The 27,747-nt window shown below is 34.3% G+C and overlaps 2 protein-coding genes across 2 annotated transcripts in view; both read right to left on the reverse strand.

The window, feature by feature from the left end:
* Positions 1–33: 33 nt before the first annotated feature.
* LOC130449857 (2-oxoisovalerate dehydrogenase subunit alpha, mitochondrial) lies at positions 34–17,159 on the reverse strand. The gene is made up of 12 exons (XM_056787899.1): positions 16,835–17,159; positions 16,414–16,654; positions 13,549–13,824; positions 11,968–12,304; positions 11,233–11,499; positions 9,689–9,766; positions 6,668–6,671; positions 5,167–5,410; positions 3,752–4,027; positions 2,488–2,824; positions 1,571–1,837; positions 34–666 (listed from the first exon to the last, which is right to left on the reverse strand). Exons 1-12 carry the CDS (start codon positions 16,898–16,900, stop codon positions 594–596), a joined length of 2,466 nt encoding a protein of 821 aa, XP_056643877.1. The 5' UTR covers positions 16,901–17,159; the 3' UTR covers positions 34–593.
* Positions 17,160–20,465: 3,306 nt separating this feature from the next.
* LOC130449858 (uncharacterized) overlaps positions 20,466–27,747 on the reverse strand; it is a 32,932-nt gene continuing 25,650 nt past the window's right edge. Inside the window, exons 8-9 of the mRNA XM_056787900.1 lie at positions 24,079–24,279; positions 20,466–20,817 (exon numbers count right to left, since the gene is read on the reverse strand). Coding sequence (XP_056643878.1) covers positions 20,509–20,817; positions 24,079–24,279 — 510 coding nt within the window. The 3' untranslated portion in view covers positions 20,466–20,508. The remainder of the gene's footprint in view (positions 20,818–24,078; positions 24,280–27,747) is intronic.

A 27,747-nucleotide genomic window follows, 5' to 3' on the forward strand; every position in this document is an offset into this window, starting at 1 on the left:
ATATATATATATATATATATATATATATATATATAAAACACACTAATAAAATACTACACTGCAAAAAAACTTAAATATTATTACTAACATACTCAAAAATGAACCGTTATGGGAGACAAATTCTTTTCTACTGACTACTCCAAGTGCTACTGTATTTAAAAATATAGTATGGTCAGCTGTAGTTCCTCTAGTTTCGTAGCATTTAAAAATATACAGACTGGTCTTCGTATCAGTTAGAACAAAATCAACAATAGTGAAATCAGTAGTAGACCTGCAATAATCTAGATGTAATAAAAATAGTGTAGTCTTAAGTTTCATTTGTGGTAATTTAGGAAATGTATTTAGTTATGTACAATACAACATAAACTGAATCAGGACTTTCCTTTATCCAAAACAATTCTACAACAGAACAGAATTTTTTAGATTCTTACATGGAGTTTCTCAAAAGTTATCGAACCAAATTGGACCAAAACACTAAACTAGAAATGCTATCAAATAGTAGAAAAAATGAAAGCAAATTTAGTATAGTCGTTTTTATTGCATAAAAATATAAAATATTATTTTTTTGTAAATCTGTACTTTAAAAAAGTAGTTTATTGAAATTTGTCTAGTGGATAATGTTCTTTATAATCCTGCAAGTGTTTCTCCATTTCTTCTTTCTGCTTTCTGAAAATAGAAATATACATTATTGAATTGGCAAATGTTTTTATTGGATTGTGCTGCTTGTGCAAAAGCCTCCAAATTAATTGTCAGCACATCGCAGAGATACGGGGCCCTGACTGGTGTTCAAATCCAACAAGAGCTCAGACCAACGCAAGGAGTGACTTCAGTGACCTTCAGTCTTCAAATTAACCCCAGCCCACCGAGCGGTCGTCTATAATTTGCCAGAGAACACATTAATCGGAATGAAGAACAAGAATGGGATGAATCTACAGAAGACCCGAAGAAAGATTGGCGCAGAGTTGTATAAAACAAAACATGACTTCTAGGGGAGGTTCTTGGATTATTTGAGCAGGTATATCGTTAGAAGCAACGGCGAACCGATACATAGAAGAAATTTTAAGGGATCACGTCGTTTCCCACTCTGCAATTGGCTAGCGCGTATCCTGGACTCAAATCCTATCTAACATTTCTGCACCAACCAAGAAATCAGACTTCAAAACGACGCTCAGTGAAGACAGGGAAAGCATCGAACATGATCAAGCAAAGAAATTAATTCGATCCAAGAAAAAATCGATTGGAAGGGATAGGGCCAGGGAGGAACCCTTAATATTCGAATAAATTAGTATTTTGAAGAAATGAAGCGTGTGTTTTCTTTACTGTTAATTATAACCCTTTATCATTGTTTCGTTTGATATTTTTTTTTTCACCAAAAAAATAGTTCAAATACAACATGCATCACTCATTATGAGGTTCAAACTAAAGCAAAACAATGGCTACAGATTTTTGGCTACAGACTATCTATTACTGTTTACATGTAATTCACACACATTGACACTAATATAATAACTTGACACGTCTCACTACTTATTTTATTCTAAAAGGGTTCCAGGACATTTAGTATACTTACATTAAATGAGGAGGTAGATACTTGTAAACATCATCGAACATAATTTCCACTTTATGTTTCAATTTCCGTTCACCTTCGTTGAAAGCTAACAGTACATCTTTTCTGGCATCTTTCAACCATTTTTTGTCTTGCATTTCATCCCATAATCCTTTTTTATTTATATAAGATTTGAATTTATTCGTGGGATAATCGTTTTCCATCCACTGCTTCACTTCATCTGAACTTCTATAAGCAGAACTGTCGTCGGAAGTTGTATGATGACCGACTCTAGAAAATTATAATTAAATAATTGTATATTAAATTTTTTTTTTCGCAAAATTTGGAATCGTTATTAAAAGGATACAAGAACTCCTCATTTTGAAATCGAGGCAGAGTAAGGCAGAGTAAGTAATCTTTTGGCTACAGACTTTTGGCCGCTGAAAGATCTGAACAAAATGGGTGCCGCATTCGCTTAAACAAAATCAGAAGCGTTTTAGATAGAATGAAAAGGATTTTATGAGTTATTCCATCACTATAGATTTGACTTGGGTTTGTTACCATGAATTTGAATCCACACAAGAAGTTGAGGAGTGGTGCCAACTCGGTACATTGGCTTCAAAACGAGTTAATGTCCAGAAAATGGACAAGAAGTTTTTTTGGAACTCTGATTTTAAAACAATAAACTCAATTTATCAATATAATTTTTTGGATCAAACGGATGTAAAAATTCATGAAAAAAGATCGGGTTTAAGCAAGATAAAGCACCTTCAAACAATCAGGGAATTAAAGTACGAAATGTTGAAACATCTATTCACTAGACTTGACTCCATTTGCAGCTCAGATCCATTTCCAGACACACATCTTAAAAGATATTTTAAACGTTTCATCTTAAATCCAACAAATAATCTTTTGAAATTCCAAACATGAAATCCACTTACCTGTAGGTCATAGCTTCTATAAGTACTGGTTTATTTTCTTCCAGAATATATTCTTTTGCCATTTTAGTTGCATTAAATACCGCCAACACATCGTTACCATCAACCCTGATTGTATTTATACCGTATCCAGGACCCCTGGCGGCTATTCCATCTCCACTGTATTGTTCATTAACTGGAGTAGATATTGCGTAACCATTGTTTCTGCATATAAATATAACCGGACAGTTCAGGGTAGCCGCGAAATTGAAAGCTGCATGCGTATCTCCTTCTGAAGCGCTACCTTCTCCAAAATAGCACGCCACCACTCTACCTTTACCTTTCAAAGCGTAAGCAGAACCTGAAAATACCATTTTTTCGTAGCGCTAACCAACTTTATTTATGACAATTAAATTTCGGACAAAAGCCTCAATTCAACTCTACACAAAGATCCCCGTTGTCTTCACGATTCAATGTATTCTTGTATCTGTTTAAGCGAGTTCTAGTCGCACACATATACTCAGCTGCTGCTGGACAGTAGCATATAAATATTCAGTCACTTTTTGGCCACCATAATTCATTTTCTGTTGTCTGGAAATCATATAGTGAGGCTTGGGTTGCTTTAACGGTTTTTGAAGAATCGTTTCCCATTTAATTTTCCGTTTGGTTTCAGGTTTCAGCTACATGAATGCCATTCAGAGGACAAAATTAAGTTTCTTCAGTTGGTTCACTAACGCGAAAAAAGCATTTATAGAGTGGAAATATCCTGGATTACAAGCAGTAAAGAAATTTAAGGTCAAACCTTCTGCCGGTAAAGTTATGGCAATCATAAACTGGGATTCCTGCGGTTTTATCCTGATCAATCACCTGCAGCGTTATCAGACCTTCAACTAAGATCGTTATTGCGCTGCGAGGTTACCAGAAGCCATCCGGTGATGTTGAGAAAATGTGTCAAAACATTCGTTTAATGATGCGGCTTCTGATTTCTATTAACAAATCTATTCTGTTTTCAGATAAATATCTTGATAGTTTTGATGATTATGCCTCCATTTTCTGTCGTTTGCTATCTAATGAATATTTTACTTATTGACTTATAATTTTTTTCAACACTTCTCGTAGTAAAGTCCTCAATACAGATAGAACGAACGATTTGGAAGCTCTTACATTTCAGCTCGAGTAGTTTCTTCAGTTTTTTCTCCATTTTAGGGTGAAACATTCAAAATTTGAATTGTTTTAGTCCCCAATTTGATAGAGTTATTTGTATAATGAATTTTGAATTGATACTCACCTACAGCTTGAGGAATTTGAGTACCTAACGGACTAGAAATAGTAACAAAGTTTAGTTTATCGCTTCCATAATGTACTGGCATCTGCTTGCCGTGTCCACGGTCGTCTTTGTTACCATAACATTGATCAACGAATTGTTGTAAAGTGAAACCTCTCCACATTAACACGCCAACCTCTCTGTATTGTCCATAAACTACGTCGTTATTATTTAAAGCAGCAGCACTACCTATCTGGGTCGCTTCTTCACCGAAATTGGTTAAATAAAAAGATATTCTTCCTACGGAAAATTATACAAACTTTTTAGAAGTGTAAGTGTTTGTCCTAAATAGTCTACCAGCATAAATTTTCTTTAAATTGATTTCAATTGATGTAAAATATTTATTAGAACAAAATTCTAGTTTGATTTTATTCTAATTTATGATGAAGGTGATCTATTGATCAAGAAAAGTCGAAACGTCAATATTATCTATCTTTCAAAAATTATTAAAAAAACTACTTTTGAAACTCCTGTTTCCCCTAAATCAAGAGGATTTTTTCTAATTCTAATACTGTGTGGTAAATTTTATTTAGGCGACGCTCGTCTTAGTATAAAATGTTTTTTAAATTATCTAACAGTCAAAGTTGTCGCCAAATATACAGGATGTTCCGGAACATGCTACAGTAGCAAAGAAATGTTGGAAGAATTAATGAAAGAAATTGAAATATATGAAATGAAACGCAAGAGAGAAGAAAGAAGTAAAAATTGGAAGACATGAGTTAAAAGTGGTAAAGAAATTCAAGTACCTAGGTGAAATAATAATAACAACGGCGGAGTTAGAACATAAGACGTACGAGAAAAGACCCAACAGCAAACAGAGCACTTGGTGCAAATAGAAAAATGTTAAAGAACAAAGAAACAAAATGATACAAAAGAGTGGAGAGTTGGGCCGGATAAGAATGATGATACAGTGATCGCAAGGCCGAGTTCAAGATGATTAGATGAGCTGATTATGGATGTGAAAAGATCCTGGGAACAAATGACTATGAATAGAGCCTGGTTTAAATGTGCAAGCAGACGTGAACTGCGCCTACTGAGCCTCCCCTAAGCAAAGCTAAAAAGCTCGAAAGAGTGGTTTCTTTAATTTCTTATTTCTTAGACCTTTTGATATATTAATGCTTCTAAATGTTCTTGATTTTAAGTCTTTTCTGTTCCAAAATTAGTTTTTTTGATAATTTTTGAAAGATAATATATTTTCCGAGCTTTCGAATACTTATGTACTCATCGTCTGGGAAATAATTAATTGAGATTTTCGGTGGTTTTGAATCGTTTTCTTGTGAAATTTTTTTTAAATTCATAGGTTTCAAAATTCAATTGAAATATTAATATAGCTGGGAAAGACTTGAAAACGTCTATAATGAATCAGCGTCTCTAGTTACCTTGACGTTGTGCTTCGTATAAAATTTTGTCCATTACCCCAAGCAGTGACATATCTTTGTACATTTTGATCAATATTTCGTTAGATAAATTTGGTTCTTCTTTGGGATCTAGAACGTTTCCTTGGCGATCCATCACTCGATATACTGGTATCGGTTTGTAACTGTGAGCTCCTACAAATTCTAATTTTTCGGTCCATGTCGTTCTCGCGCCAGGAAAAAGTGGAATTTCGGTTGAAAAGAGCCTCTAAAAATTTCAATAAAGCGCCTAAAATCACATACCATAATTCTTCTTAGAAATTTCAACCATAAGGTTTTCCCAAATTTTTTTATTTCATTTCAAGTGCCACTTGATAAAATGAAGACTCTGTAATTTTTTTTAGTTCAAATCTTCAAGTTTTCACCCCGCGTCTCGTTATTTATTTCAACACTTTCTGTAGATACTTTAAGCAATTTATTTATAGATCAAGTTTTGTACAAAACAAATTGCTAAACAGGGTTACGAAATGTGTCTATGGTGATAATGCAATAACTTAGGAGACTGTTAACACGTGGAATGAACAATTTAAAAGTGGACATGGAAGGGTTTACGGAGCTATGTAAGAAGAAGACGTGAAAAATTGCCAAACGCTTTTATTTTCATCATGAAAATGCGTTTATCGTTCCCGAGTTTTTGCCCGCTTCCTGTCTATCGACTACCAAATAACTCACAAGATTCAGCACCAGGACTCCTTTTAACGAATATAAACCAGACGAAATCTATTCTGAAGAAGCCATTCAGTTTGTTTTGCATTTTATTTTAGCTTTAGAAAAAATCATGCTACAGTAGACCAAGTACTGATCAATTAGAATAAGCTCTAGAAGATAGAAGACGAAAAGCTGGCACATTAGACTTTATGAAAATTAATCAGCGAATGTTAATTTTACAAATCAAACCGCTAATAATCATATCATTATATCTAGGCATGAACTGAGAAGCGAAGCTACGAAAGTAAGAACGTGTCAAGAAAAAAAGGAAAATCTGAAACATAGAACTATACTATTAGTTAGGAATGTTAAACTAGCAATTCAAAGTAAAATATTGATATTCAAACAACCTGTGCGGACATTCGGCAAACAAACTGTGCCAGTTCAAGCAATATTGAAATCATACGAATATTCCAGAACAAGGTATTGCGAGTTGTGGTTAACGTCACTTGGTATGTAGAGAACAGCTGTCTCTACAGTGATCTAGGAATGGAACTGGTGGAGAACGAGGAAAAATACGTCGAAGCAATTCTAACGTGGATTAATGAGAGTAGTTAAACGTTTTAAGGCCGTGACACACTTGTCATACACCACTCCGATCCGATTTTGATCCAAAGAACGGATCGGTGTGGGATCTGAAGGGGCATACATGTCCTATACTCTTCCGAGTTCTTTCCGATTTCCAGCTCCAGCTCTAAACATTCAATTAAAATGAACCTTGTTCCTCAACAAAATCACATCAATCACCACAAATCACTCCACTAAAAAATGTAAAAAGGAAATGAATCTCAAAGAATGTTTTTGTTTTTTATAACTTCATACACAGTTTATGCAAATTTTTCTCGTTCATTCAGCACATGCTGGTTGGTCACAATTTATGCATTTATCTTATTTTTTTTTGATAAAGGCAAAATCGGTAGTTTATCTGCTCGAAGTGCGATAGAAGATGTTTCTAGACGTGGGTTTGAAGCACCATTGTCATTATTTGTTCGCAGACGTCTTTCTGATTTTTCTTTTAATTTAGTTGCCTCTTTTGACTTGCTTCTGAATGACGATCCAGAAGGTTTCAAAGAAAAATTTCTCACCGCTGAATGACGAGTGGCAGCACCCCATCGAAGCTACCTGAATCTGTCACAGAAGGCCAGCTCGTTGGTACCGACACTAACGCCCTGAGCAGTGAGCAGAGGGTTAAAATATCGTTTTGGTAAATATTTTATTCCAAACTTAAGCCAGACAAATTGCTTTCGTGAAATACAAATTTCAACATAGATATAATCCATGATAAGTGGAATAATTTAATATATCTTTGTCTAAAATATATACTAAGATTATTTTTTCTTAACTAAAATTAGAATTGATGAAAAAATTCGTTTATAATACTACTAGGTAATTATTAACTTGATGGTTTAACATTTTCCCAATTTTAATATTATTTTATGAAATGTGGCAACATTGTTTAATTATGACCTCTATTGCGTGCTTTTTTGTTGTCCCAAAACATTATAACAAGCTTTTTGAGAATGTCTTTATTTATCTAGATATAATAATTAATATTATAATGATGGACCTAACCTATACTGAATAGTCCCGTCAATAAATTGTGATGAATATCTTATTTTATCAAGTACGACAATAACCTTAAAACTAGTAAGTGTCTTATATGGTAATAACAATAAAAACACTTAAAATATAAATGTGGCACTGAAATAATAATCATAGATAACTTATATATGATGATTTTAACTTACCTCTGACTTAAATTTATTGCATACACGAGAACATATGTTTCGGCTTAACCTCACAACTTGTTTATTTAAAATCATATCGAAGGTGTAGTTTAAGTGAGTTTAAAAGTTGATTTAATTCAACCTTGGAACATCTACTTTGTATTAAAACGCTTAAAATTGTTTGATAAAATTCATTTTGATTTCTAATTATAGTCAAAAAATACGAAAATAAATTAGATCTAACTCTATATTACAAATATTATGTATTAATTATCTTTTTATCACTAAACTACTATATATTTACATTGAAACGTTTATTTTGAAATAGTAACTGGTAAATGTAGATATCAAAAGTCAACAAAACATATACCGGATGTCCCCGTTTTTATAATGCATGTACGAGGATCGTTTCAGAAGTAACAGGCCCAACAAAGAAAACCCAAAAATTTTGGACTAAAATATATTTATTTTTCACCGTAATCTCCTTTAAAATCCATATTCTTTTCTCAGCGACGTTCAATAAGTTCTATATCCTTTTTATAATAAGAATCGTTCATTAACTGGCGACATCAACTCTTCATTCTTGGAAAATCTTTGACCACCGAGCCATTTTTGCAAGTCTGGGAACAGAAAATAGTCCGAGAAGGCTAAATCTGGCTAAAAGGGTGCATGAGGTAGCAATTTAAACATTAATTTTGGCCATCGCAATAACGAATTGCTGAGCTGGTGATGAAACAACACCAAATGTGGCCGTTTTTGCTCGATTTTTTCGCTCAAACGTAGAAATAAGTTCGTTTAACACTTGCCATTGATAGTTTTTGCTTTTTCAAGATAGTCAATGAAAATTATCCCGCGCGGATCCCATAAAACCGACGCCACGACCTTGCCAGCTGATGGAACGGTCTTTTCTTTTTTTGAAGCCATTATGTGCATAACATTTTCAAAGTATGAAGATGCTGTTGGTGTTGATAAGCCAAATCTATACCTCAAACCTGATAATTTAGATTTCAACGTAATTTCTTTAAAGTTTGCCTGTGAGAATTAATTATTATGTATGGCTCCAGTAAACTGATTTAAACCTGTTTAATATTTAGTTTTATCATTTCTTGATGCTTTCCTAGAAAGGTAACGAGGGTTTTAATAATGTGCTGATACGAGTTAACTTAATAAAAGTATCCGATATGTCTTCTGATGATATATCTGTCTGCACTTCTTGTGTACATTCACATAGAAATTCTTCTGGAGCCTTCTCTATACTTGTAATTGGAGTTTCAGTATCTTGTAGTAAAACTTTCATGTGAAGATAATATTAAATCAAATTCTGTTCAATATCAGTTGTGATTACGAACAGAAGTAGTTTTTGAAAAGAAGTATGTTTCATCAAGCATCTTTCCCAGTAATATTTCACACAGACAGAATTAATTATTGTATGAACTAGCTTATTCTACGATAATCACATTCTCTACTTTTCAATACTTTTTGACCCCTTTTACTTCTTTCTTATATTTTCGATTTGCGGCGTTTATAGCCCATGATTAAACTGGGGATCCAATCAGGGTTTAATGTATCCTCCAGATGAGTTGGTTTCCCTGTTAGAAGAAGCAGAGGCTGGATTGCTGTATCTAGCTAACCATATACTTTTCGTAGGCTGTAATGAACTTACCACCTTACTTACTATGCACGTACCTGAAATAAAGTGCTTGGAGCATACTCTTGACGGCATCAGTTTCAGATTTAGTTCCACACTTTATCACTCCGCAAAATGTAGGCGTGGTAACGAACTTTTTGATTCAAATAAGATCGACAGGTTGGACAGAAGTATAATGAGTCAGATGTTCATCATCCATATTTGTTTTCATGTAATATCTACTTGAATAGGCCTATAAGCGACAACCCAACCAAGCCTCACAGAAATACATACAATAAATATTAAAAAGCAATTATATTTCAATAAATTTTATTAGTTTTTCAGTCCAAATAGTTTCTCGAAGTTCAAATAACATTGATAATAATTTATTAAGCCGTGCGGTTAGATTTGATTTAATTATAACTATTTCTGATCGAATTTATTCAATGGGTATTGTTGACTATAGTTTTTAAGATGTTGTGTTAATCCATCCTTCTGTTTCCTGGAAAAAGTCAGTACGGATATATTATTTAAATTGAAATATAAAAAAAATAGTGAGATGTGCCTTTTAAATAATTTTCTGTCGAATTAATACATTTCTACATACTAACATCTGCTATATATGTCTCCACTCTATCCCCAAAACCCCATTCCATTATTCGAAATTATGCAAGAAGCCTTTTCCTGGTAGCTCCTTCACGACGCCCGCTTCTTTCTATTTGATAGCTTAAATCTAGTTTGTATTATTGCAAACCGTGGTTCGATACATTGTATCATCCCTTTCAATGATATCCCTTTCTCCCCTGGCCCTGCCTTGATAAAGGAGGGGTCATTAGTATTAGGGCAAGTCCTCCCCCAAAGAAATAAGTTAATTACGTTGTTTTTGACAGCATAATAACGAATTTTACGCAATTTTTACTTTAAACTTCAATTCCTCATCGACTTTGAATCGTATGTCACAACGTCAGTCAGTATTTGAAAGTAGACGGACTAAGGGTCTAAGGACTAAAGATAATGACAATTTTACCAAAGTAATTCATTAAAAATTTAACTATGCTAACATGTACATACAGAAATGGATATTATTCAGGGTTTAGGGGGGATCATGACCCCCCATGGCTCCCCCTTGGATCCGCGCTTTGCCATTACTTAACTGAAACACAATTTGGATCAGATTCCCGGTTTTTTCGATATTTTCACCTTTTAGGACGACCTGAGCGGGACTAATCTGAAACGCCTTGTCAGTAATCTCTAAATCGTTTGAATCGCTCAAAAATACGTGCATGCGTTGAACGTTTACATGTTATACCTTTCTTTCGATGAATTATAAGTTTCAGTTGCAGTTTTACATGAAATTTCACAATAATTGTTGCTCTACTATTATAATTAACGTTTAACTTGAAAAATAACTTATATACGAAAGAGGGCACGTCTATACTGATTTGTTTACAGTAGTGGAGGTATTCTTCCGTAGCAGAAGGGTTTACGGTAACAGCTGGTCATATACTCAAAGTATCGAGCTTGAATTGTGTGAAAGACGATTTATTCTAATGTGAAATATTGGAAAAAATATACGAGTATGTATTAAAAACAACTAGAATCTACAGAAATTATCCAGTATTTGATGTGAACCGTTAGAAAATAGTAGAATAGTTTATGGGAGGTAATGAATGATAAATCTTCTTCTAGCAGATAAATTCATATCCAATACCACCATTTTCGATAATTTAATACCATTGGATGATATTTGGTAAACCTTTCCAACAACATCTATAGCACAGGTCACATTCCAAACGATTGGCTGGTTTCGCAACATAAAACACTGGACTGGCATGCAGTTATAAATAGATGTCTGACAATAAGATAATCGCCAACGCACTGTAGGTGCAAGGCAGTAGAAAAAAAAAGAAGGATGATATTTATAGTCAGTTTTAAGTTTTCGTCGGTCCTATATAATATTAAACTCACCTAATATGTTGTGGCATATACTGATAAACATCATCAAACATAACTTCCCAGCTTCGTTTATGCTTTTCTTCGCCTGCTTTGAAAGCTTTCATAACTTCATTTTTTGCCTCTTCCAGCCAATTTTTTTGTTTTGTATCGTCCCAAAGCCCTTTATCGGTTAGATAATACCTAAATTTATGAGTGGGATAATCATTTTTAGTCCAAAATTTGATTTCATCTGGTGATCTATAAGCGCTACTGTCATCGGAAGTGGAATGGTCACTTACTCTGCAATCATAATAGTTAATTGGTGTATTGCAAAATTATGAAAGATGCTTTGAATCGAGGGATATATCTCCTTTTTCATCCTAGAAGGGAAGTTTGATAAATTACTAATAATTATTAATATGTAGTGTTTTACAGTCTACAAGAAATAAAAATAATTTCTGCAATATGATTAACTGTTCAATCTAGATCAAAGCTCGATAATTATTTGAGTTCAAAAATGCGGCAGCAGCTAAATACTTTTATAGATCTCTCGACCGCTCGATAGGGAGGAACTTAAACGTTCCACAAGCTTTGATTGGCTAAACATTATTGTTAATCTGCTATTAATCTATGCTTTATAGACATGTGATTGTTTGGTGATTTTTAATCGATTTTTTTCGCTTAATGCAGTGATATAACTCGCGTGCGAACGTTTTGAAAGACCCTGTATAATCTATTAAAAGTAAAAAACTGTACACGAACAATTACCTGTAAGTCATGGCTTCAATTAGAACCGGTTTACTTTCTTTCAAAGCATATTCTTTCGCCATTTTAGTAGCATTATAAGTCGCTAGAACGTCGTTACCGTCTACTCTAATTGTATTTATACCATAACCAGGTCCTCTCGCTGCTATTCCGTCTCCTCTATATTGTTCTTGAACCGGTGTTGAAATAGCAAAACCGTTATTTCTACAAAACATAATCACGGGACAATCTAACGTAGCCGCAAAATTGAAAGCAGCATGTGCATCTCCTTCTGATGCGGCTCCATCACCGAAATAACATATCACGACTCTGTTTTTACCCTTCAAAGCATATGCGGACCCTAAAATATTTATGTATCTATAGATACGAGGATGTATTGATATCTAGTTAGCCTAGACCAGTTCCATGCATAAACAATATATTTCGCTACCATAGCAACGAACAATAACTTAGTAGAAGTGTAAGTGTAAAGTTTGACGTCAAAAAAGTGAAACAGAGTTACGCAATAAATTGAAGATGATGACCGATGGTGAAGGCCAGTTTCTGTGTCAGTCCTCGAAAATATCGATGCAGTTCATGACATGATTTCATCAGACCGTCGAATTGGGCTAAAACGGACATATGACGCACTGAATATTTCATACGAACGCGTTCATCATATAGTTCACGTCAATTTAGACATGAGAAAAATTGCTACAAAATGGATCCCCAAATGATTGAATGTTGAGCAAAAACGTGCAAGGGTAGAAGCATCGCGTTCGATCTGTGCTCGATTTGAAAACGATGTAGACTTCTTAAACCGAATTGTTATTATGGATGAGACTTGGGTACATTTCTACGATCCAGAAACAAAGCAACAATCGATGGAATGGTGACACTCTGGTTCTCCAAGACCTTAGAAGTTTCGTGTCCAAAAATCTGCTGGAAAAGTTCTTGATTCAGTTTTTTGGGATTGTTATAGAGTAATCATGATTGATTTTTTGGATAAGGGTAGAACAATAACTGGAGATTACTATTCGACATTACTGACCACTATACGGGAAAAAATTAAAGAGGAAAGACTCGGAAAGCTATCCAAAGGTGTTTTGTTTTTGCAGAAAAACACCCTTGCAGACAAATCTCATGTTGCTATGCAAAAAGTTCGTGATTTAGGGTTTGAATTACTAGAACACCCCCATATTCACCAGATTTGGCTCCGTCTGACTATCATCTCTTTCCTCAACTGAAAAAAAGTTCAAAAGGTCGTAAATTTGCTTCCAACGAGGAGGTGATAAAAGCTGTGGAGGTCTGGTTTGTAGAGCAAGAAAAAACATTTTTTTTGAAAGGTCTAGACGCGTTGCAGGTTCGCTGTAATAAATGTATCCAATTAAGAGGAGAATATATTGAGTAATAAAATATTTTGACATTGAAATTTTGTTTAGTTCTATAGTAGGCTCAGAATTTTTCAATATATCCTCGAACAAGTTGTTTCTGATATAATTTTGGTTTGAACAGTACGATTATCGTTAACGAGACACAAAATTCCAATTATTTTAATAAAATAATAACAGTGTAAATAAGTTAAAAGCAGTTTTGGTAACCAACCTACAGCTTGCGGCAACTGCGTACATAACGGACTGGAAATTGTAACTACGTTAATTTTATTGCAACCGTAGTGAACGGGCATCGATTTCCCCTTTCCAACGTCATCCTTATTTCCATAACATTGATCAACAAACTGTTGTATACTATAACCTCTCCAAAGTAAAACGCCAGCTTCTCTGTATTGTCCGTAAACTACGTCATCTAAACTGAGAGCAGCCGCACTACCTATATGTGACGCCTCTTCACCATAATTGGTCATGTAGAAGGATATTCGACCTAAAAATACTTTATCTGAGAAAAAACGTACCAAATTTACAAGATAAACGCTCAAAATGAGAGGTTACTGTCTCTGAGTGTTGTCTATTCATTCCTTCTTCATCATAAACGTTCACGATTTGACTGTGAACTTCCATACGATACCATATCAATTGTTTTAAATGTCACTACCTATCAAGCTCTACAACTAATCAGTGCCTTCCGTCTGAAACGCTAGTATAAGAATTATCCGAAGATAACCTTGGTTGGTATTTTATGAAACCATAATGCAAAAGGTAGATCTAGACTAGGAGTCGACAATAAAGAGAGAGAAAGAGATACAGAAACAGGTATTAATAGAGAGAGGTAGTGATATAGAAACAGATAAAATCAGAGATAGAGCCGAAGATATACAAAAGGAAAAAAGACATAAATAAAAAAGATATATGAAAGGGAGATGCAAAAAAGAAACAATAAGCAAAAAAAGTTATACAGAAGAGAAATGTGAAGGTTATAAGAGAGAGAGAGAGAGAGAGAGAGAGAGAGAGTGCCAAAAGCAAAAAATGGAAGCTAGACTTCAAAGGGGTAAAGATGAGAGGTACGGACGTGGAAAGAAACAGCAAGAAGGAGATACAAGAGGTAAAGATGACAAAAGACAAATATAGGGGGAAAATATGAGGAGATACAAGAGGTAAAGATGACAAAAGAGAAAGAAGAATACAAAACGGAAATATAAGAGTGAGAGAAAGTTACAAGATGAGAAACAGAAACACAAGGGAAAGGTGAGTGATCGAGATACAGAAGAAATAGATGAAGATTGAGATGCAAGAGGAAATAATGAGAGAAACAAAAGGGGAAGATAAAAAAGAGAAGAAATATAAAAGAGAAAAATGGTGAAGAAAAACAGTTAGAAGAGTCAAAGATGAGACAGATAAAGATAGAAGAATGAAGAATGAAAGACTAGAGAGACAGAAAAGTGGAATATGAAGGAGAGATGGAGATATAAGAGAAGATTAAAAAAGACGGAGTAGGAAATAAAAGAGGAACAGAAAAACATGACCCACAAATATACCTAAAATATCTTGAGCATTCTATTCTAGTAAGTAAATAAGAATGCTGAGGTACTAAAAATCTTAAATAACGTTTTTTAATTCATATACGTTGTTTAAATATCAATTTAAAACGATACTTATAAATGGAGACAATTTGAGGGATTGCTTGTTCATCAAGCAAACCATCTAACAATAAATCAGAATTTCTCAGAAACGTTTGCTTCGTAAATTCGTCATCATTGAAAGGTCTTGACTGATCTTTCCCTTCGCTAATTTTTATAAATAATGTTGCTTTTTCTATACTGAGTAGCTGCTTCTGGGATTAATTCCGTTCTAAAAGCATCATTCTTATACCCTGATTCATGTCTTGTTTGAAAATATCGTCACTAAATGTCCAGAATACTACGATTTCCCGACATAATGCACATGTACTGAACTAGAATGATTTGTCAAATAACTGATTTAGAAAATTAACTTGGCTGGTACTAAACTAACTCTAACTGGATCCACTTTTATATAATGGTAAATCCGTTTCCTTGAAGTGGAAATACCACTCGCCGGGCGGTTGTAGCCTAGAAACGTCCTGTCGCGGTTGCGTCGTTCTAGCTTGATCTACCATTACTTAGCATTACGAGCTAAGGTTCAAGCTTGTGGACAATTTCGAAGATTATTAAGAATTTACATTAAGTATCGTTAACTTTGAATATTTACATGACCCTAATTTTTCGTAAAAAAACCATCTTTGTTCCAAAAGCTACAATTGTGGATATTGGAGTGATACTCACATGGATACTGGATCAAATAACAGACATTTGAAAACTATTATGTACTTCATATATTTGTTCAGTTAGTTCCCACACTAAGAAATGCACACACACACGCCACTGTTGCTGTAGGTATTCTGCGGTTTTTCTGTAACCTGGTGAATCCGTTCAACAGCCTAATAACCGAAGATAGGGAGTTATACAGTCGCAGCTGTACTTACATAAAGAAAAAATCTATTAAACTTTACACAAAATTGTTTGATTCTCCATGTGATTTTTTGCTGCTTTATTTCAGTCTACACCCATCACCCATCACAATTCCAGCTCTGCAGAGGAAAATTTTTCCTATTTCAGGGCCAAACCTAAAGTATCTCATTCAGAACAAATCCCACTAACCTATGTCTTTCGCACTGTTGCTGTTCAAAATTGTGTAAATGAGAGTTTTCAAGATGGAATGCTAGAAGATGGAAAATAGAATGGTGAACTAGATTTTTCGATTTATCGCCCTTTAGACTAATTTTTATGGGGTAATAATGATAATGAATAAATGATTGCGTAATTTCATACCATAATAGACTTGAAAACTGTCAAATACAAGACAAATACAAATAGAATATTGCAATTCTACCTTTACATTTATCTTTATAATTAACTAGATTATGAAAAACTATAAATATACGCACAAGTTGTACAATTTAAAAAGGGCAATAGGTTATTTTGGAGTAACGCTCCTGTATATTTATAATCGACTTATGCCGATGGCTTAAATTAGTTGAAAAACCTTTTTCTCCCACCTTGCCTTTGAGCTTCATATAATATTTTATCCATTATACCCAGAAACGTCATATCCTTATACATTTTAATCAAAGTTTCATCAGACAAACGAGGCTCTTCTTCATTCCTGATTACTTTTCCTTCACGATTCAACACTCTGTATACGGGAAGAGGTTTGTACGAACTTGGTTTTGTGAATTCTAGTTTGTCCGTCCATGTTGTTCGTGCTCCGGGGAATAGCGGTTCCATACTATAAAACCTCTGAAAGAAAAAAAGTTATAAATATTAAAATTAGTTAAATTAAAAAATAAGCTAGTGAACTTTGAAGATAAAGTAAAAAAAAAACGATTTTCTAGCCAATAACATTCAACACAATAATGAAACTTGTTTCGCACCTTATTTACAAGTAATTAACATTTCAAAACGTGTCAATAAACTTACTTTAAAACAGTCATGTTGAGATTTTCGATAGATAACCCTAAACAGTACATTACTGCTTTTGAACATGATTTAATTCTATTGAGAATTTTTTTCTAAAATCGACTGCTGTCAGAATGGATTCACTAACCTTTGACACGTTAAATCTAATCGTATTTTTGTCGTCTATAATCGACAAGCAGGCGCATATATAATTAAACACTTGCATATTAAAATTAATCGGTTTTAATCAGTGAAATATCGAAGTTATATTTTTTGCTTTGTATAATGTTACAAACGAATTACCCGAAATTGTTTTAGATTTGATTTAAATGTAGAGGCTGTCTGTAATAAGCTACTAGCGCACAAAAATAATTGCATGTGCTGATAGATAAAAAAAGGAGCTGGAAGTAATAATATTTATGAATTTGGAAACGTGGGTATGACATAATATAGGTTCGTTCCAACCCATCAAAAAACCTTTTCTTTTCTATACTTGGTTGATAGCAACCGCTTAGAGCAGGAGATTGCGCGGAAAATATCTATAAACGCTTCCAAGAACGGTCCAGGTTGGAACAAACCTTAAGTTAATGGCGGATTTACAGGTTTGGATTTCTATTCATCTTTTGTCGCCTCTACTGACCTGACCTACAATTCGGTATCTTAGTTTATGATTATTTAAGTGACAATATTAACAATAATACAATTTCAACTTTTTAATTTGAGAAGTAAGGTTTCGTGTAAAATCCTTAATTATAGTCACGGCAAAGAATTATTAAGAGACATTTTTTTTATATATTGTGCTACACACAGGCCATCTAGGCTCATAGCGTGGTAATAATTTTCTTACAGTCTTCTCTATTTCTTGTTTTCGTGCTCCACCATCCATTAGATCTCCTTGTCCTCCGCATACAATTTTTTTGGATCTCCCTTTTTTTCGATTTATTGTCATATTTATGTCGGTAATTTTCTTTACCGCCCTTGAATTCGGCATTCTTCCTAAGTGTTCCAATCATACTAATCATCTGGATCTTGCTAATTTCTTGTTAATCATACAGGCTCTTTATTTCCTGGTTTGTCCTTTTTCCCGCGTAATATTCTCCCAAGTAATTTTTTCTCTTGTATATCTAATTTGTTTTCCCCGTTTTATTTAGTATTCACGTGTACATGCTTTCCCCCTCGCTGCCTTTGCTTTGATAAGTGTTCCAAGATATATGTAACTGTTGAATTGATCGAAATCAATTATTTTCTGCGTGTGTGATTCCCATTCTAAGATTTCTCTTTATTTTATGCAATTTTCATTTTCTTGAACTTGGATTTCTACGTATCTATTCTTAGGTTCGCTATTTCTGCCATTTCTTTGAAAGCTCTGCCTCTCTTTTTCAATTCTCTTGCACTTGATAAAATAATTACCATAACATCTGCATTTACTAGTAACCGTGATGTCTCCGCTTCTTCGTACTATCCATTCCATAGTTATTGAACACCGTAGTGGATAGAAGATCTCCCTGCTTTAGTCCTACTCTAATTTTTGCTTGAATGTTCTCGAGTATCATCGTCAAGTTGTATTCGTACCCCATTTTCGGTGTCTGCTTAGGAGTGAATATATGGTTGGTTAGAGATCTTCCAGTTCGAAATCCACACAGGTATTTTCCCAACAGGGTTTCTTTATATTATTTTATTTAAAAATTTGATACTTTGCCTTTATTTTGTACAGGGTCCTTAACGACGAGCTGAATCGATATGTATATCAGAAAGTACTGCTAGCTTATCAAAAAACAAACAATGAAAGCAGCTCGACGTTTAAGCGTTGCAAAAATGTTCCGTTTAGGATAACCCTATCAGATTCCCCGTAGATTACCAGCAAATTGGAATAATCTTCATTAAAAAATCATAAATGGACATGATGAACACTTTTGCAACGCTTAAACGTCAAGATGTCTTAATTTGTTTGTTTGTTGATATGTTTCGTCGCTCCAGATAACCGACGATTAAAAACCATGAAGATTTCAGTTGTTCCAAGTTTCTACAAAAACCGTTAATTTGAGATATATGAATTTACTAACGAAATACCCTACATAAATTTTTGTCAAGGTTTTCATAGATTTTGAAAGCTGTAAGTGTTATTCGTCCAATTCCCAAAATTTATTAGACCTGACTCACTTTAACTAAGAAATATATTTTTTTTATTGCATGTGTTCAAAAATTCCAAAAATGTGGAATAATTAAAAAATGGTGGACTTTAGGCATACCATGCCTAGTATAAAGTTATATTGAAATTTCACGTAGATACCAAAAAATTTGATAAAAACAGAAAACTGAAATTATTTTAGCTGAAACGAACATTCAGTTAGGCAATATTATTATATATTGTTATCACAATTTCAAGCCAATATGTTGATCCAAAGATTAGATCAAAAAATTCCATTTCAACAGACAAATAATCAAAATTAAATTAGGCAATATGTATGTACGTATGTGGATAATGGGGTATCATATACCCTGCGACCCAAACGAACTATTGTGTCCCCTTTTCTTGCTGCGATACTTGGGAACCCAGTGTTTACAGCTGATCTGTTAATCCCACTCCTTTTAAAAAGTCTAGAATGTGGTATGGCTTTAATTGCCAGAGATCTTCGTCTTCAATTTCATACGCTCCCTGGAGTTTCGTCCTCTATGCAACAAAAATTTGCACACTGCATTATCTGCTAGGTCTAGCGTCTTCAGATATTTCTCCTCAGCGACAGGCTTCCAGAGTGTTTGGTTCGTAAACTCCTATTCCAGTTGTGTCTGCTATTTTAAATTCGTCCGTATACCATTTAATGGTATTTCTGTTCATTTCTTGTATGATGTTATGATTCCACTTATTTCTACAGCTTAGTATTGAATTGATTTTTTTGAAAGCTAAACTTGTTCGATGCTATCATCCTGAGGCATGTCCCAGGTTTGGTCATTATTTGGGGATGGTTTTTCTTTGGCGATTCCGTCTCTGAACATTTTGTGATGTTTTCTCTGCCAAGTTTTCCAGTACTATGTGAAGAGGTGGAAGATTTAGTGCAGCTGTTGGGCATGATTTCATGGCCCCGGCTGCACATAAGCAAGCCAAGATTTGTACCTTTGAGAGATTGTTCCTCGTGGTATTTAGACTAGCTCTAGTACCCTAAACTACTGCCCCATATGTGATGATTGGCCTCACGATTGCCGTGTACATCCACAGTAGGATTTTTGAGTTACAGCCCTAATTTCTCTCTGCGAAGTTTCTGCACACCATCAGGACTTTTGAGGTTTTAGTGATTATCGCTTTTTCGTGTTTGTACCAAAGAAGTTTACTATCTAGAGCGGGTCCTAGATATTTTCCCTATGTTTTCCACTCAATTATTTGCCCGTCTAGCTTGATGAGCTAAAATTTCTAAGTATATATGAAAAAAAAATATTATAAACTATAACTAATTAACAATTTCTGCATTATGCAATTTGAGCTTCTCTTTGTGTACATTGTTTTACGTTGTTGTGCCGAAGCCTGTTTAACTAATACTAGTTGAGGGATTAATTGTCGAGTTTCTTAAAAGCTCCAGAATTTTCCAGGAAATATTGTATTTATTTAAAAAATATGTGTCAAATCAGGATTCATCTAATGACAAAATAATTCAAAATATCTTTTTTATGAAAATATATTTAATAAAACAGAAATGGATTCATTACAGTTTTCTCACTTGATCAGCTATAACTCTAAATTCTCGTACATTTCTGGCATTTGCTTCTTCGTAACCGGGGGCGGTTGCTTTAACTTTACCGTACCACCTAACGACGTTTTTGTATGAACTAAAATCATAATCCATAATATCGAAACTTGATACTGTTGAAACGAGAGATAGGTCGGCTAAAGTGAGATTATCACCGGCTGCGAAATCGTTGTTGCCTATAAATGTGTCTAGAAATTCGAAAGCCTTTCCAATCTTTTCATACTTAGCAGGATCGATGCTTGCTCCACGAAATATCACCGGTATCTGTAACAAAATTTCATTTATAAACGTTCATTTTTGATTTGGAAAATTTACAGATATAACAATAGACATCAGGCAATGTTGCCGTATATATTAAAAAAGGAAGAATATAAATAGATAAGCAGATGTTCCGAAGTATAGATTCAAATGTATGAACATCGCAAATAGAAGAGAAGAATTGGACATAGATAAATAAATAGTCTTTAATGATTTATTTTAATAAAAACGAAGAACTTCTTTTGTTGGTTGGCGTTTAATACTTCGTCCAGACCAGAAGATTTATCGATTGAAATTCAACAGGCAGGATCGTTCTTCAAGACCATGGGGCCCTTGTTCATTTATAAATAATCAAATAGATAATGAATTGAGCTTAATTAGGCCAATATAAAACGAAAATGGAGAATTAAATTTTTCGATATCTTAATTCGCTTTCGAAATATCGATATTTGAAGTCAAAACCAAAGGTTAGTTCGAGATTCGTTTTACAGAACAGATGGCGTTTAATATTTCGTCTAGAACAAAGGTTTTATCGCTTGAAATTCAACAGGCAGGATCGTTTTTTAAGACCTTGGGGCACTAGGCCTAATATAGAGTGGGATCCTTTTCTAAAAAAAAAGGTTCTCAGTATGCAAGATTACATGATCTTTCCAAAAAAAGAAATAAATTCGTGCAGCTTTATTTAGTTATGTATTAATTTTCACGTAAAAAAGAAATTTATGCAGTGTTTCTGTATCGAAACAATTTTTCATTCATACATTCAGCCTGATGTTTTAGATTAAATTTGTTTTAATGATATTATAATTAATTCTGCCAAAAAAAATCAACAAATCGATAAAAAATTATAAAATACATAATAAAATATAAAAAAAATCTACTACGATCTCTTCTATTTCACCCTCTTATATAAAGGGTTTTCCAATAAGAGGTGTTATTTTGAACAGCCCGCTATTTCGGTAAATATCACTTTTGAAGCTGTCATTTTTTGACATTTGACAAGTAGAAACTACGCCATTAATAAAATGGAATGATACACGCTTCAACAACGCATTGAAATTAATAAAATTCACTATAAAAATGGTGAAAGTTTGGCAGAGACGGTTCGTAAAACTAAAACATTTTTTGGTCGAGGTGAAGCACCTTCTCGGACCGGAATACAAAAATTGGTGGAAAAATTTGAGCTGTTGGGACAAGTTAGTGATGTGAAGAATAAAACCCGTGCACGTCGCTTAAGAGCAACTGAGAATATTGCTGCTGTAGCCCAAAGTGTTGAAGAAACCCCAGGTTTGTCCATTCCTCGTCGTTCTTTAGAATTAGCCATTCCACAAACGTCATTACGCCGTATTTTGCATAAAAACTTGGGTCTTAAGGCCTATAAAGTTCAGTTAACACAAGTGGGTCCTTGAAATGCATGAAAATGATCCGGAATTTCATCGAAAAATCATCTTAACTGATTAGGCCCATTTCCACCTTGGTGGTTACGTCAATAGACAAAATTGTCGAATCTGGGCCTCGGAAAACCCAAGAGTTATTGTTGAAAATCCTCTCCATCCTCAACGCGTGACTGTTTGGTGCGGTTTATGGTCTGGCGGTGTCATTGGACCTTACTTTTTCGAAAATGAGGCTGGAGCAACAGTTACGGTGAATGGATTGTGCTATCGAGAGATGATTAATGATTTTTTATGGCCGGAATTGCATGGTATTGATTTGGACAATGTTTACTTTCAACAAGACGGCGCTACGTGCCACACAAGCAACGAAACCATCGATCTTATACGGGAAAAATTTCCGGACCGTGTTATCTCTCGAAGAGGTGATCACAATTGGCCACCGAGATCTTGTGATTTAACACCTTGCGACTTTTTCCTTTGGGGCCACGTGAAAGATAAGGTCTACGCCAACAGTCCAGCATCGATTCAAGACCTCAAAGATGGAATTCGTGAGGCTGTCGAGGACATAGGGCAGCCGCTTTGCAATTTGGTTACGGAAAATTTCATGAAAAGTATATGGTCCTGTAAGCGCAGTCGTGGTGGTCATTTGGCTAATGTTGTGTTCCATTATTAACGGCATACCTTCCTCTTTATAATGAAATAAACATCCGATCATTTATCTCAAAAAATGGCATTTTTCTTTGAATATCAAAATAACACCTCTTATTGGAATACTCCTTATTATATAAAGAAATTTATTTGCTAAATTATTTTGTTTTCATTATTTGGTCCTTAAAGGGGCCCTTCCAGAGCCTGGTGTTCTAGGCCTGGGTCTCTGAGCCTATGTATAAAGACGAGTCTTGTAATTTAACAAACAAAAGGTTTTTTGATTTAATTTTCATATAATTCATTCTAATATTCCAATGATATATGAAAAAGATTGCTGGAGTAAAACGGTCAATTATAGATAAGTTTCATAATACCGTAATAAATATACATGAATACAAGAATGGTTGAACCTTTTTTAGAAAGAATTTAATACCGTTTATGAAAGACAAATATTTAGAAAAAATAATTTTAATATTCCATTGATAATTAAATGTGGAAATATGCTGCATCGAGCTTATCAAGCAAGAAGTACGCTCCAAACACTTTCGGAAGCCTCGGTGGGGTTAGGTTAGGTTTTTTCGACATTAAGTATCGATATTTGAGAAACGAAGCGAGGCATTTTATTTTTTATTTACGACTTACTTTGTGTCGATTTACAAAATGTCATAGCCAAATCCTACCACCACGGAAATGGCAAATAGTAAAATCATGAAAATCTCCACGTTTGGGTTTTCGGATACGATCTTTGGATCTCTGGATAACGGTAAGGTTTAGATATAGGAAATTATAAATGAATTTGCCTTATTTTTTACTTATGTATTAAAATAGAAAAAACCGGGTGGTTCTATTTTAAAAAAAATAAAGAAATTTAATATTTATCAAGTTAAAGTTTGAACACTTTTTATACACACCCTGTATAAAATGGGACATTTTTCAACATAGATCCAAATACGTCTGTTTTTGCTAAAAGCAACCGAACAGAAAATATTTTCATATCTTTAGGGGTATTATCGTAAAAAAATAATTTATAAGTCTGCAACGGTCAAATTTTTTCAAAAAAATTAATAACTCAAAAAGTATGCATTTTTCCCAAAAAGTTTCAAGACAAAACTCTACGTCGATTTCAAAAATGTATTAACATACAGGGTGTTCCATTCAAAATAACAAAGTTACAGTCTATACTATCTAACTATAATTAAACAACGTGTCTACATTAGGGCATACTTACGTAATAATCAAAAAAACTTGCGTATAAAGTTCCCATGTCGAAGTATAATCTTTGGTCGACTAGAGCTCTTTTTTGAACATCCTTCGGATAAAGACTATCGTTTTTGGCGTATTTGTCTGCCAGATATGTCATAATAGCTCTACTTTCCCATAAAACGAATCCGTTGTCGTTTAACGTCGGTAGAGTGTGTTGTGGATTCAACTAGATTTTCAAAAATCAACAATATCAATAAAAATTCTAGAAACAAGACTTTCTATAATTATTTATTTTTAAGAAACGTTTGTTTATGGCTAAGATTTAACCTGGAATAAGAGCTGCCAGCAATGATATGAATAACATCGACACATTACAAATTGAATTTTTTTGAATTTCGTATACGAATAGTTTGTTATATAGAAACAAAATTGTTAAATGTTGATTTCTTATGAGTACTTTTAATACAGGGATGGACTCAGATGGACGCCACGTTGTTTAGTATTTGTTTGGTAGCCATTAATAGTGAACGTTTTCAATGAATTTGTAAAGATGAAAAAAATTGGTCATCGTTATGTGATACAATAAATTTATTTGAAAGGCTTTAGCCCGACCATTATAAAAACTGAACTAGATTCTACTCTGGATCGCCGACTGACAGTGCGCGACCTAGCAGACATAGTACGCATTTCAGAAAGTGCAGTATATCGCATATTAACTGAAAATTTGATACGACAACGCTGTGCGTAAGATAGTTTCAGCGTTTACTCACAATAGAACAAAAACAGCGTGGTGAAGAAGTGTTTGGCAATGTTTCACAGAAATAAAGCCGTTTCATAACCATAGATGAAACGTGGGTCCATCACTTAACACCCGAAACGAAGAAACAGTAAAAAAATGGACTGAAAAGGGAGAACTGGCTCCAAAAGAATGTTGATTGGAGTGTTCCAAGTACGTCATTTAAATCGCCGAAGAAGACTCGTGAGACTAAGAAAAGAAAACTTGATCTTATTTCTCCTGCTAAAATTGGATTCAGCTAATAAGCATATTTGATTAGTTACGTACCAAGTTAACCTCATCGAAAAAGTTTGGTCGTTTCTAAAAAACTGGGTAGCGGTGCACAACACAACATTTAGGTTGGCGGATGTAGAGGCGCTTGTTAGGCACAAATTTGCGGTTGTGACGGCACAGGAATGGTCTAGCAATTGTAGACATATAAAAAAGCTCGAGGATGAACTTATACAAAAAGAGAATCTCTCTGATGACGTCCTAGAGAATTTTAAATTAAAGATGAATACGGGGCCCACGGAAGAAAGTGAAGGCACCGAAATTTGTCAGAGGACGATGATGACCTAGATTGTTTTCCTCTAGTTCTGATGATGTTTAAATTTTTTGTACTAAATAATTAATTTAATATAATAATATAATATTTAACTAGCTTTTACCCGCGGCTTCGCTCGCATAGAAAAATTGCCAAAAACCTACAAAAATCCATAACTCCACATTGAATGTCCGCGCCTAGCTTCTCTCCAACTCAACCGATTTAAGTGTTAAAAAACTCAAAAGAAAGAAGGTGTTTCAGCGAGTGTTTTTAAGCCAAAGCGAACTCTGTAGCTATATTAGAACCTGAGAAATAGATCTTTGAATGTAGAAAAATTGCCAAAAACCTACAAAAGTCCATAACTCCACATTGAATGTCCGCACCTAGCTCCTCTCCAACTCAACGGATTTAAGTGTTCAAAAACTCAAAAGAAAGAAGGTGTTTCAGCGAGTGTTTTTAAGCCAAAGCGAACTCTGTAGCTATATTAGAACCTGAGAAATAGATCTTTGAATGTAGAAAAATTGCCAAAAACCTACAAAAGTCCATAACTCCACATTGAATGTCCGCGCCTAGCTTCTCTCCAACTCAACCGATTTAAGTGTTAAAAAACTCAAAAGAAAGAAGGTATTTCAGCGAGTGTTCTTAAACCAAAACGAACTCTGTAGCTATATTAGAACCTGAGAAATAGATCTTTGAATGTAGAAAAATTGCCAAAAACCTACAAAAGTCCATAACTCCACATTGAATGTCCGCGCCTAGCTTCTCTCCAACTCAACCGATTTAAGTGTTAAAAAACTCAAAAGAAAGAAGGTATTTCAGCGAGTGTTCTTAAACCAAAACGAACTCTGTAGCTATATTAGAACCTGAGAAATAGATCTTTCAATGTAGAGAAATTGCCAAAAACCTACAAAAATCCATAACTCCACATTGAATGTCCCCGTCTAGCCCTTCTCCCACTCAACCGATTTAAGTGTTCAAAAACTCAAAAGAAAGAAGGTGTTTCAGCGAGTGTTCTTAAACCAAAGCGAACTCTGTAGCTATATTAGAACCTGAGAAATAGATCTTTGAATGTAGAAAAATTGCCAAAAACCTACAAAAGTCCATAACTCCACATTGAATGTCCGCGCCTAGCTTCTCTCCAACTCAACCGATTTAAGTGTTAAAAAACTCAAAAAAGAAGGTGTTTCAGCGAGTTTTCTTAAACCAAAACGAACTCTGTAGCTATATTAGAACCTGAGAAATAGATCTTTGAATGTAGAAAAATTGCCAAAAACCTACAAAAATCCATAACTCCACATTGAATGTCCCTGCCTAGCCCTTCTCCAACTCAACCGATTCAAGTGTTCAAAAACTCAAAAGAAAGAAGGTGTTTCAGCGAGTGTTCTTAAACTAAAACGAACTCTGTAGCTATATTAGAACCTGAGAAATAGATCTTTGAATGTAGAAAAATTGCCAAAAACCTATAAAAATCCATAACTCCACATTGAATGTCCGCGCCCAGCTCCTCTCCAACTCAACCGTTTTAAGTGTTCAAAAACTCAAAAGAAAGAAGGTGTTTTAGCGAGTGTTCTTAAACCAAAACGAACTCTGTAGCTATATTAGAACCTGAGAAATAGATCTTTGAATGTAGAAAAATTGCCAAAAACCTACAAAAATCCATAACTCCACATTGAATGTCCCCGCCTAGCCCTTCTCCAACTCAACCGATTTAAGTGTTCAAAAACTCAAAAGAAAGAAGGTGTTACAGCGAGTGTTCTTAAACCAAAACAAACTCTGTAGCTATATTAGAACCTGAGAAATAGATCTTTGAATGTAGAAAAATTGCCAAAAACCTACAAAAGTCCATAACTCCACATTGAATGTCCGCGCCTAGCTTCTCTCCAACTCAACCGATTTAAGTGTTAAAAAACTCAAAAGAAAGAAGGTATTTCAGCGAGTGTTCTTAAACCAAAACGAACTCTGTAGCTATATTAGAACCTGAGAAATAGATCTTTCAATGTAGAGAAATTGCCAAAAACCTACAAAAATCCATAACTCCACATTGAATGTCCCCGTCTAGCCCTTCTCCCACTCAACCGATTTAAGTGTTCAAAAACTCAAAAGAAAGAAGGTGTTTCAGCGAGTGTTCTTAAACCAAAGCGAACTCTGTAGCTATATTAGAACCTGAGAAATAGATCTTTGAATGTAGAAAAATTGCCAAAAACCTACAAAAGTCCATAACTCCACATTGAATGTCCGCGCCTAGCTTCTCTCCAACTCAACCGATTTAAGTGTTAAAAAACTCAAAAAAGAAGGTGTTTCAGCGAGTTTTCTTAAACCAAAACGAACTCTGTAGCTATATTAGAACCTGAGAAATAGATCTTTGAATGTAGAAA

Source organism: Diorhabda sublineata, chromosome 10, assembly GCF_026230105.1.
Source record: "Diorhabda sublineata isolate icDioSubl1.1 chromosome 10, icDioSubl1.1, whole genome shotgun sequence".
NCBI lineage: Eukaryota > Metazoa > Arthropoda > Insecta > Coleoptera > Chrysomelidae > Diorhabda > Diorhabda sublineata.